General features: G+C 44.1%; 1 protein-coding gene across 1 annotated transcript; it reads right to left on the reverse strand.

Annotated features, from left to right (window-relative positions):
• Positions 1-910: 910 nt before the first annotated feature.
• PtA15_7A470 (uncharacterized protein) lies at positions 911-1786 on the reverse strand (the record flags this gene model as incomplete). The annotated part of the gene is made up of 4 exons (XM_053171080.1): positions 911-1072; positions 1149-1510; positions 1585-1635; positions 1705-1786. The coding sequence occupies 4 exons, from the start codon at positions 1784-1786 to the stop codon at positions 911-913; spliced, it is 657 nt and encodes a 218-aa protein (XP_053022297.1).
• Between the last annotated feature and the right edge of the window lie 11405 nt (positions 1787-13191).

A 13191-nucleotide genomic window follows, 5' to 3' on the forward strand; every position in this document is an offset into this window, starting at 1 on the left:
TCAGGAGTGGCGGGCTTGCAATTGCTCTCGGATGATCTGATTGAGTTGGACTTGAATTTCGTCGTCATCTGGCATCTTGATGTTTTCCTCGTCTTCCTCGAGGATCTCAACAAAAGATCTGGAATGCCCAAAAAGTGCGTGGTCCTTTGCAAGGATGGCTTTTCCAAACCTGGTGCGGAATGTTGAATGAACCAAAAAAAACGTCAGTTCATATGTAGCTACCAAAAAAGGAAGAAGAAAGACAATGCACGCAGCCTGATAGTCACTCCCACGACCTCTTACCTCCCGGAGTGTTTTGTTGATCATGTTCCATTGAGAGACCTTCTTGATCTCTGAGTGAAGCAGTCGGTCGATTGTTTGTAATCGAAGGTGCCCGATGCGCGTCAATAAGAGCACTGGAATGTTATCGTCAACCTCGCTATCCGTCATCGTGGCCTCATCAGGGTGAAGGAAACAAAAAATCGACCTCGCAAGTTGGTGGAGATTTGGAACGTTGCCTTCCTCAATAAGATCGCCAGCAGGAGTGACAATATTTGCAAGAAGGCGTTCGCGGATGGCCAGTCAAAGGCGCCTCTGGAGCTCACGGACCAACTTGTAGAAGTTGGATCGGACTTTGCGGTTGGTCTCCATCTTCGGTGGGAAGTGTTTTTGGCGGAACTCAGCAGGGAGTGCCATCAATCCTTGCTGATAATGTGTTGCACAATAAATATCAGCATGGATGTGATGGCCACCAAACAGGAGAGAAATTCAAAATCTTACCATTGTGTCCATGAACAACGAGTGGTCACTGGTACCAGGCTTCCAGTGCCCTCGTGTGTAGAGCTGGATGGTGGGTTTGAGGAACGCCTCCTTAGAAAGATCACGGATCTGATTCTGAAAAAAAATGTGAGAAAAGTTATGAAGTCCGTTGTTAAATAGTAAAAATGAAAGGAATCCTAACCTTCAGCACAGTGCTGTACTCAAACTCGTCGGGAGCCCCAACGGGATCATTGGATCCATATCGTGGTTCAGATGAGTTTTGAGTCCGTTCAAGCTCCTTCAGGACTAGGAACGCGATCGCAGTGTTGGGCGACTTGGTGTGGGTGCAAAGGGGTGCAAAGGCCAGATTTCAGATGAAGAATGAGTAGCAAAGAAAAAATAAGACTGACTTTTAATACTTTCAAAGCCTCCCAGAAATGACTGTCATCTAACGTCGTCATTTTTCGAAGTTCATTAACCTCCGCAAGCGTTAAAGCTTGTGACTGCTCTTCTGGTTGGTTACCAATCCCCGAATTAGGCTGAAGACCGGGAATCCCGGCAGAATGATTTTGCCGGAATTCACGGTCCCACATGTCAATAACTGGGTCAATATCAGGACTCCTGTCGTCGAGATCACTGTTTTTTTCGCCACCTGGATTGCTGCGCTGATTGTTATCATCCTCGGATTCGCTCGGATCAGAACGCTCCGGCCAATCTTGATGGGATGACGACGATGTGTGTACTTGCTTTCCAATCTTATTTTGTATCTGACCTGGATGTTCATTAGAGCCGCCCGTTCAATTGAACGGTAAATGTACAAACAGAAACAACAGAAGAGAGCTTAACTTTTGAGACTGGTTTGGCCAAATGAACGTTTGGTTTTTTGCTGAGCTGAGCCTGAGCGCGGAACATGGTCAAAAAAGAAATCTGGCTCAGGGGCAAGAGATAAAACAAACAATACTCAACTGTCAACCGCTTGTGCCTCAGGCGGCTTGGTTCTCTTCTTCCTGGCCGGGAGTTTCAAACGGGGGTTTCGAATTGGCGCCATGAGGTCTTGATGATGGCAAATTTGAAAAGACCGTTGACAGGGGGAGAGATGTGTGGAGATTGGATAGGTCAACAGAAGGGAATGGTCAACCGCGGGTCCTGAGCAGGAACTTTAAATCCACTCTGAGAAGAGGGGTTCATGATGTCAAGCAGACCACTCACCACGACCCCTTTCACAGCAATGAATTTGCAGGAGTACCGGTGGCGAAGCTCCTTGAATTTGCACATGGCCACTTCACCCAATCAGACGCCACAAATCAGGGGAAAAAGTTGAGCAAAATCTAACGGAAATCCACGACCATATCCAGAAGAAGCGGCTATATTGGCAAAGAAAAGATAAGCGGAGGGTGATGGAGAGGCCAAGGCAAGGTCAGTATATTATTTTGCTTGGATTTTTTTGCAAAACACAAACTGATTTGTTTGGGGGCGTCAAGACCGTTTACCTCCTTTTTTTGTGAGTCGAGTCAGGCCAAGAGACGGTCGGGTCGTGTACCAATGTACCTTGTGTGAGGGGAGCGAGATCACGAGCTATCGTAGACATGCCTTGGGGGGACAACATTGCGCAAGGGTTCGCGAGCATGACGAAGAACGTGTGAGGATACGTTGCGAGCAAATTGAGGAAGAAGATGAGGAAACAGATTCGGAGCCGGACATACAAGAAAATGCCAAAAATGACAACGATAATCGAGACACTTACAACATTCAACAAGATCTGGATTGAATAGAACTAGCGGCCAGGTTTCTGCAATCAACCGATTCTAGAAATGTAAACCTCAACGAAACTATCAGGGTGCATGACTTGATAAATGCACATCTCGCAGAGGTTCTTCGCCAGCAGGATGAAGAGTTCTTCGGGGAGCAACCTAATCAAAACCGCGAAGGCAACAACGACGGCGATGGTGGTGATCCGGCGGAAAGAGAGAGGTGGTTCCCTTTCAAAAGCAGAATGGTTAGTTTCTTCAGATGAATTCTGAGCACCTGATCAACAAGAATAGATCAACTTACCATCAGATATCACTCCTCCAAACTCGGACATAGGAACTTGTCGGGTCCTTGTTGATCGGGCACACCCATTCACTGATTTCGCGAGCCATTTACAACAAGGTCAAAGCGGTGATGTCAATCTGCGACATCCAGCTTCCATCCTGGGCAACTGTCCGAAGCGCGCGAGACCGCATCCAAAAATTACTCCCAACTCAACTAAATCTTCACAAAAGCGCCTTTGGAACCCCTTGTTTTGCCCTCAGTGTTAAGGGAATCTTATCTCAGGTAAGGCACACTTTTGTTGATATGAATGAAAGATGATTTTTGCTTGTGTTTATCATGAAAGAAGTCCATACACTTGTAATTAGTATTTCAATCCAAATAATTGACAATGCATCTATATTCTGGAAAAAAAGGACTTGGCCAACCCGTTTGTCAGCCCACACATCGATTATTATCCTGAAATGACAAATCAAGGATTCTACAAATTTTCGCAATCCAAGAAATGGCTCGAAGAGTTGGCGCCACAACATCGTGCTCCCATGTGTGAGGTCAAGGGGAAACACTTTTATCTCTTTGAACCTGTCGAATTATTTTCTGGATTAATTACAATTCCGATTTACTTTTATTCCCATAATTCCCAGATTTATTCTAAATGCATTGCACCAGAGTTTGAGCCTTTTATTAAAAAGAAGAAAAAATTAGTTAGAATGAAAATACCTCAAAATATTCAATTCAATCACTTTGATCTTCTTTCCATCCCTACAAGTGATTTCAATAAATCTTATGATGAAATTCAAATTTATGGGAAACAAATCTCTGAAGCATGCGCTAATTCAATTTATGGTATGTTTTCATTTTTCTAGGTTTTTTTCTTCAGATGTTGAATCCCAATTATGTTTCTCTCAATTGCTAAAAAATTTCTTTTTCATGATTAAACAGAGCATGATGGCAACCACCATTATAAGAAGATCAAGTTCCCTAACCCTTGGCGCAAAGAGGCAGATGGAAGAATTATTTGACATGTTCCAATCACCCTGTATTGCGACGATACTTCTGGAAACATCTCAAAGAAGTTCAACAAGCATGTTTCTTTTTATTTTACCCTTTCCGGTCTTCCACCAAATTTCTCCAATCAGGAATACAATTGCCACTTCCTCTCAACCTCCAATAGAGCTTCTGCATTGGAAATTTTGGAGCAAATAGTTGCTGAAATGAAGTTAGTCTGAATTTGATTAATTTGTTCTCTCCACTATTCTGACTAACAATGGACTTATCTCCATAGTCAAATCACCAGACACGGTTTTACGGCATTTGATTCACACATCATGCAGGAGGTTTTGGTGACTGGCCTGGTTTTCTCGTTTTTGGGTGACTCTCCAATGCATGCTGAGATCACAAACACACCAAATCCTGGAAGCTCGTTAAATCCTTGTCGAATGTGCACTTTACACGCCGAAGGCAAGGATCAGAGGAAAACACTGGATTACGTCTTACAGTTCTTGCGGATGAATCAGAGGTCAGTTTAAATTTGTGTGAAGGACTTTCATGAATCTTAAATAATTTTGGGGTAATTTAGGCCACAGAGAACGAACGGTGTTGGAAGGTTACGCATGAAAGAACCTACGAATTATACACCACCGCCATTGATGAAAGTCATGCAGAGTTTCTTCAAAAGCAGCGGGAATGGGGTGTCACCGACTCACTAAACAACCAATTTTTGAAAGAATCCAAGAAAAATTTGCGGATTAGAGAATTGATGGAAAATCTTGAAGAGAATCATCCTGAAAGATTGTTCAATTCCATTTTCCAGCTTGAAGGTTTGCCCGCTCTGACATGCGTTTCTACTTGCATTTTTATTTATGTTTTTCATTGAAAATCTTTTGGTCTGTTTTGGATTCTATTTTTCAGGTTTTGATGGCGTTAAAGACACTCCGGTCGAAATCCTCCACGTTGCTCTTCTTGGATTTGTCAAATATCTGGCGAGGGATGTACTTTCTGGAAACAAACTGAAACCCCATCAAAAAGCTCAACTTGTTGCGCGGCTCCAATCATTCAACACTCTTAGCTTGAATATTCCACCAATCAATGGCAAATCTTTTGTCACTCACATCAAAAGTCTAGTTGGAAAAGAATTCAAGATCCTTGTTCAAGCCGCCCCTTTTCTCTTTTTTGATTTTTTGACTCCCAAACGCAAAGAAATCTGGACCGCTCTCTGTCAACTTGCTCCCTTTATCTTCATTACCAAAATTGAAAACATGGACAAATACCAAGCACATCTCAAGTCTTACATCAAGAATTTCCTTTATCATGCTATCAAAACTACTGCGCAATGGGTCAACAAACCAAAATTCCACCACCTTCTTCATCTCCCCGAATCAATCCTCCGATTTGGACCAGCAAGTCTGTTTGCCACTGAAAAGTTTGAATCATTCAATGGTGTATTACGAAATGCGTCAATCCACTCCAACAGACAAAGTCCAGGAAGAGATATTGGTATCACCTTTGATAATTATTATGTCTTGAGATTTCTTCTCTCTGGCGGTTATATGTATGATGAGTCAACTAAAACATATTCGAGAGCTGGTCAAGCAGTCCTCAATATCTTTTTACGCAACGAGGTCATCCGAAAGTCTCTTGGTTACAACTACTCTGCATCAAATCCTCCACCACCCCAGCAGTATCCATTTGCGAAAACTGTTGAAGTCACTGAAGAAGATCAACTTGAATTACCTCAACAACTCATTGAACACTGCTCAAGCAAAAGAATTAGACAGGTTTGCCAAGTTCAAATCAAGCCACATGAAGTTTTGGAGAAAGGATGTTTTGTTGTGGTGTGTCATACATCTTATTTTTGGGATTCATTTTTTTCAATCTTTTAATTTCCCTCATTGAATCACTTCATCCTTCCAGGTTCCACATCATGGCTCGAAATTACTTATTGGATCAGTAGAATCATTGTGGGAACATTACTCAAGCACAAAGCCAAAGTTCTATATCCATTTTAACCATTTCAGGCTGATGGAAATGAATGCCCTTTATTCAATGCGGGAAATAAGCCGGACAAAGACTAAGCAGTATGTGAATGTGAACGTGAGTTTTGGATGTTGCAAACTATTTTTAAATTGGAGAAAATGACATTGAAAAATAAATTTCAGGATGTGCGAGCATGTATCAATGTTCAGCACAATTGCAACCGAGGAAACTGCCCAATTGTGAATACTAGACCAGAAAGAATTGAACGCCAAGAAACAGAACTCAGGACGGCTCAAGTTCAACACACTGACAACAGAAACTTTGTGATCAATACCGCCTCTTCATAATCCATTTCAGCATCATCAAATTTCTCTAACCAATTTCCCTCAGATTTCCAATCAAGAGATGATTCAATGTGTTTTAGATGGCCTGCAAAACTGGGGTGTACATGGCTTTGAATTTCAAGAAAACAACGTGGTTGAGGAAGAAGAAGAGGAGGAGGAGGATGCTATCTAGTTTTAACCAATGATATATTTTTCTCACCATTTTTCCTTTTTGAGAAGCACAGGTTTTGTATCTGTTTCTTTATTTCTTCCTTCTTACAACAGACACCTTACTATAAAATTTATTTCATTATGATTGGCTCAAATTAAAATACCGGGTTTCTGCTTTCAATTGATCCACTTTTCAATTGAATCTATGTATTGAGGAGAGGAGTTTTTACAGCAGTTTCCGACCTGCTTTCTTTTCCTACGGCGGGGCGCGCGCCCCCAATGGTAGCTTGACCAGACTTCAAACCCTGAAATGGATACCTTCCCCTCAGCTTTATCACAATGATATTGGCTCAAATGAACCAACTGGATCTGATCTCTCGATTGATTCAGATTTTCGCGAGTTCTATCGACGAGCGCGGAATTTACGGCGGTTTTGGGGCAGCCTTCTTTTCCGGACAGTCTCAACTGAGAGTGTCCGCTGGGCAACTTGTTTGGTGTCCATCGGACACTCCGGCTGGAGTGTCCGATTGTCGGAGCGCACATTTGCGTGAAAAGCGTCCATCGGACACTCCTGGAGGAGTGTCCGATGGGGATCGGACACTCCTGGAGGAGTGTCCGATGGATGCTATTTTTTGGGCGTCCAAATGATGCTTTGGCCAGCAAAGCGGCACTTGGACGCTTTTTGAAACCGTCCAAGTGATGCTTTTGCCCGGTAGCGTCCATCGGATGCTCTGGGAGCATCCTCTGGACGCTTCCTGGGCAAAAGCGTCCATCGGATGGGGCGGTTTCCCAGAAACCCGCCCCGTGGTGTAAGCAGCGTAGCAGCGCTCACATTGGGCTACCACTACACCACGGGCCATCCAGGACATCCATTGGTTGGACCGATGGTCGCACCTTCGGCTGTCCGGCTCTTGCGCGGGGGAGTCCATCCTTTGGACGGACATTGTACTTCCCTCGCGTCGGATGGTTCGGACAAACCATCCCATGTACGGACCAGGGAGCGTTCAGCGGATGATTGAAGGACCATCCGCTGGATGGCTCCACACTCCAGCGGGCATCAAAAAATGAGTGGCCCGGCTGGCCAGCGCACATCATTGCTGGCAAGGGGTGTCGAACATGCAACCTGTGGAACAGTTGACCTCAAGAGCATGAATCTCCCGACTACGCCATGTCGACAGCACCTTGCAATAACACTACAGGCATGTAGCTATCGCTGCGGGATGCAGCGTCACCCTGTCGTTGCAAGCCCGCGTGACTGCGCAAGTAGGCGCAGTCACTGCGGCCGCGACCCCAAATGCAACGTCAGGTGACGCTGCGGGCCGCAATGACACCTATTTGCCCGTAGTGTAACCCCACCTTCATCACACATAGACTACAACCAACAATACCCCTTCGCCATCCAACAGTCTATTGGACACTCAGATCAATTGCACAGTCTTGATCAAGGGTGTCCAAGGGTTTTTTTAGTTGGTGTCCATTGGACACCCTCATGAATGGAGGGTGATGCACATTGTTTCTTGCGATCATTGGACACTCTCAACCAAGAGTGTCCGCTGGGCAACTTGTTTGGTGTCCATCGGACACTCCGGCTGGAGTGTCCAATTGTCGGAGCGCACGTTTGCGTGAAAAGCGTCCATTGGACACTCCTGGAGGAGAGTGTCCAATGGATGCTATTTTTTGGGCGTCCAAATGATGCTTTGGCCAGCAAAGCGGCACTTGGACGCTTTTTGAAACCGTCCAAGTGATGCTTTTGCCCCGTAGCGTCCAGCGGATGCTCTGGGAGCATCCTCTGGACGCTTCCAGGGCAAAAGCGTCCATCGGATGGGGCGGTTTCCCAGAAACCCGCCCCGTGGTGTATCCACTCAATGGGTTTGTTACATCCGCTGGATGCCTCGATACCATCCAGCGGATGTGACGCTCTGAAATGTTAAGGATCCGTCCAGCAGACTAGTGTCCGCTGGACGCTTCCTGCCCCGTGAGTTCTGGACGGCAGAAAACATGTCCAAGTCCACATCCGATGAACATCGGACATGTCCCGTGGTGTATGCTTATAACACTTCAATAGCCACGAAACTGAAGTGTTATGTTAAGTTTAGAAGATAGCCCAACTCAGGTTGAGTTAACTCTAAACCCGCGGGCTGCGCGCTACACCTGAAGACGGCGCAGAGCTCTAAAAATAAATGACACCCCAAAAGGGCTACCTGTACATTACAGCACGCCCACCAGGGAAGTAATGACATCAATTCTGCCCCTCCACGTGAAACACTACACACATTACATAAGCTGTACATATGTAATGATGTCACATGGATGCAAATAGAATATTCCTGACGCATTAAAACAATTTAATACCTAATGCATACACAGTACAGACCAATTGGGAAGCACTGTGGCCCATTTGAATAAATATGAGACACGTAACAGCTCATCTGCCTGGATGAGGGAATCCTGAACTGTAGGCTCCCACAAATGGCCAGTACATATTCCCAAAGAAGACTAGCTTCTATGGCGCCATCAGCCAGGATGGAAATCCGCCTGAAGGCGCCCCAAATAGGCTAGTACATCTTCCCAAAGAAGAATTAGCCCTTGTAGCGTCAACAGCCTTGCCAAAAAGCGCCCACAAGTTGGCCAGTGGCCCTGTAGCTCCCCCAGGCGCCCCAGAGAGCTGCCGCAGGTATTTAAAGGGCCCTCTGGCCGCCCCAAAAGGCTTTTTCTCACGCTTTTACATAATACTTGAATTTACCTGCCTTCAACACATGCTCAATAGCCTGTTTCTAGCCTGGTAAGTCCCTTAGTAGTTGTTTTTAGCCTCATTTTGTCGCCAGAAAATGCCCAGTGTCCACCCAGCCTTCAGAATCAACCTCTTCAAGCGCCTTCAACTGCCCAGTTTCTACCCTGAAGAACCTCAAGACTTTAAGGGCTTTTTACTATTAAGTTCAAAACCCTTTCTCTTGAGATTCTCCGCCATTCCTTGCTGGGATTTAAACCACACCTGTTTACAGGCCCCAGTGTTTGCTTTTGAGGGATTAAACACCCCTGATTTTATCAGGCCCCTCTTTATTTAATTATATTAAATTTGTTAATATAATTACACCATTTTTTCATATATTTTATGCCATAATTAACAATATATCCATTGGAATTATCCCTTATACTTTTGTCTTAGGGTTTTATACTCTTTCATCTTATTCTTGCACCACGTGTAGCTAGAAGGGTTTGTCCTTGGCATCACGTAGGCTGACACCACCATTCCAGGCAAACTATATATTTAAACCAAAATATGGCGGGGCAATGTGTCCCTGAAGTGGTGGGGTACCCCCAAAAGTTGAAAGAAGTGCAGGTGGAGCTAAAGCACTGCCTAGAGGGGGTGCAGAAGAAAATGAAAGGCCAGTTAGAAAAAGGCAAGAGGGACACCCTGGAGTGGAAAATCGGAAACAAAGTATGGCTGGACAGATAGAACATTTCAAAAAAGGAACCTCAGCCCCACGCTGGATCAATGCTGGCTAGGACCATTCCCAATAATTAGTCAAATTTCTGAATCCACTGACAAACTGACACACTGTCTTCCATGTTTAAGTTCTCTTCAAGCACAAGTCCAATAGAATTGTGGGGAAGCGCACATGGAAAATGTTGCAGGGGAAATAAGATGAAGAACCTAAAGCTCACAGACCAAAAGACCTATGAAAATTTGGGAGTGAAAATGAGGAGTTTCCAATCAAATGAGAGAGAAAACACCAGTGGTAATCTGGTATGGACTGCATACAAGATGTAAAGCCCCCTCCTCCTTTGGGGTTCACAAGGTGTCACTAGTGTCTGATTTAATTTGCTTTTTCCTAGTTCAGGGAATGAGTTATCCCAAGGTGAATTTACAAATTTCTGATCTAGCTTATTTACTACTTTGTTCATGTTGAAAGATGTTTTTTTTTGTGATGCAGAAACAGCAGGTCTGTGAAAACATAGAGGCAGATTTGAAAGCTGTAGAGGTGTAGTTAACATTGCATTTCCTGAATAAAGCTGATTTTTTGCACCTGTGAACCAAACTAGGTTTGACCCCTGTTAATGAGACTCAGAAACCCTCATGTATGTACATATATCTAGTCCAATCATATTTTGTGTATTAGTCTCCAGATAATCTAATGTATTGAGATTTCAATATCAATCCAATATTGGCAAATACCAAAACATGTGTTGGATTGTTTTTACTGTTGATTCAGACCTCTTCACTTGGTCTTTAGGTCTATCTTCACCATCATCTTCTCATACTATTTGCTTTACTCATAGCAGCTTCACTTTCATAGTCTTACCCTTTTCTGTCCCTTAATGCAAGCCTTGTGTAAGACCAATCAAATTCATGGCCAGAACCTTAAAGCCAGTATACGTGGTAATTTCCTGATTCACATATCAAAGATACATAAAATAATTGAAACTATATAATGGACCTGAGGCAAGCTGTTGGCCCAATAGCCGCAAGAGACTTGGTTAAGTTGAGGCACAGGCGATGTTGATACAAACAAGTTTCAACAGGGCCTCTGCGCAGTCTAGGTAGCATTTCCGTAAATTGTTGTGACCTGGTTCAAGCATGACAGTCTTACTCGCAGCATATTTTCCACATCATCGACATATTTTGAGCCATAGTCTCCATCTTCAAAAGCCTTCGGGGCCAATGCAGAGGTTCCTCCACTTCCTCTTGTTTTACCAAATATTTACCTCAGTCAAATCTGTAGTAATCGGCCCCAAAAATGTTGCTTCGACAAATCCTAGTCATAGTTGAGTCCGATGCCTTGCTTGCCTCTATGGTACAAAAAGAAGAAGTTTCTAACTGAATTTGTTTGCATAGGCATGCGCAGCTATTGCCCCAAGTTACTCAACACCGATGCACGGACAAACTTCTGAAGCTTCCCATTTAGCAGCCTTGCCCCAAGATGCGGGTGGATTGGTGCGTCCAGGTGAATTGCACGTTCGCGTTGAGGATCCCGCTGGTGCTACCGCGGTAGCGCAAGTCCCACGTATGTGTTGAATCAACCTGAGCCTCTGGTACATTTGCTTTCGACTGATCACATCATTCGGCTAATTTGCTCGATGGAAGATCGTGAGACACATCTAGCTACCCAGGTCGACCGAATTGAGCGTCAAAAGATAGAGATAAATCGCCGATTGTGCTCTGTAGCATTGTTGCCTGCTCTCATGAATTTTATGAATATGCTTGCGGCTATGAGCGATTCCACACTTCCAAAACCTTTCAACTCACCGGAAGTTAAAATTCTTGTGGCTTTGGTTGCTTCCGCCTTAGTTTGGGCCGCTGCTGCTGCTCCGGCCTGCCTTGTTGCAACAAAATCATTACGACTCCATTAGGAGGAAAAGTTACGAAGCTCTCAATCAAACTTACCTGAAAAAGGTCTTTGCTATTTTCTCTCTTGGTTCCTAGCTTTTTTTCCTATCCCAACTTTTTTCACTCCTCCCCCCTCTCTGGAATTGTAATAGAAATGATATCTCACCAAGCCAAATTTCCACTACCGGCTCATGTCTCACTGCAGTCTTAAGCCATTTTTTCATGTTTGATAGAGCTTGATGTTATCTCGTCATTTTGAATGCAAACAGTTTCAGACTCATGCCTCTTGATTCCACCTCCCCCGATCATCTTCCCCCTAGCTCCTATGATCTTGAAAAGCAATGAAACTGTGGAGGAACTGAAAGAATTTCAAATCAAAATTGCAAAAAATGTGTTGTTTTCTTCCTTCTCAGTTCTCTGGCAGGTTTATAACCTGTTCCATCCGAATTTCTTTTGTGTGCATTTGTTTCTTTGAAGTTACCAACAATGAAGACTAGAAAATAAATTCTTCCTCTGCTGGCGCGGCACACATTTTATTAGGTTAGATGTTGCCCTCTTTCAGGTGAATTGAAGCTGTATTATATTTGGAGTTATGAATAGATTCATTCAGTCTCATTAAATACAGCAAAAGCAAAAAAGCTTGCGGGTGCAGGAGGCTGAAAATTGCCTTCTGCATTTCAGCCACACACCTGTACAGCTCCACTGTGCAGAATCACATTGCCTCCGGGCGACTGGTTGAGCTGGAGTTGCATGTCGGGCTGACTGTTGGGTGGGGCAGATAGCCCTGGCAAAGTGGCTGATGGGGGTAAAATTGCACCAGGATTCCAATGGTGCAACCCTCAACACCCCAATGTCAATAATGAAGGAAATAGCATTTTTCTTCCAACAATATTCCTGTATGCAGCTTGACATATAGGACCTATACAGGCTTGAAGGGCAGTGGATGAGATTCCAAAATTGGGCCTGCCGGACCGCAAGCTTTTTTGCTTTTTCTGTATAGTCAGGGAAATCAAGCCAAGGCTTGAGTTCTTGACAGATGACAATGAAGAGTCCTTTCCCCTTAGGTAGAACATTTTATACCGCTGCTTGTAGACTCACATCCATTTGCATCAAGTTGACTGCATAATCATTCTAGCTTAACTAAGCCTCTCAAACGGAGGGTCCGGGGGACCCCGCCCGGAGGGCTCTCCGCAGGAGAGGCTTACGCCTAATGTCTGAAGTCTGGCAGGGAAAGGAAGGATATTCAACCCCAAAACCACTAAATAATTATTTAAAAAACAGCAAAATATGTACAAAAAAACTGAATAGACAGTTTCATTGGCAGGGCTGATGCACACCCTCACCAAAACTTTTGAGCAAAAAGCTCCAAAACCAATTGAAGGAATCCATTTTGAAGGTCAAAGGAGCCCTGAAGGATGTTACATTGCTCTGAAGATCCATTTTTAGATTTTCTGATAATATGCAAAATTGAGTTTCCTATATGCAGCAAAATGCAACACTACATGTGCAGGATCTGCGGGTTTGCGGATCCAGGATCCACCAGGCATGATGGTTGTGCATCCTTAGTTTACATTTCTTCATGTTTTTTTTTATTTTTAAACCATTAGTACAGTGCAAATGGTT

Source organism: Puccinia triticina, chromosome 7A, assembly GCF_026914185.1.
Source record: "Puccinia triticina chromosome 7A, complete sequence".
Lineage (NCBI taxonomy): Eukaryota > Fungi > Basidiomycota > Pucciniomycetes > Pucciniales > Pucciniaceae > Puccinia > Puccinia triticina.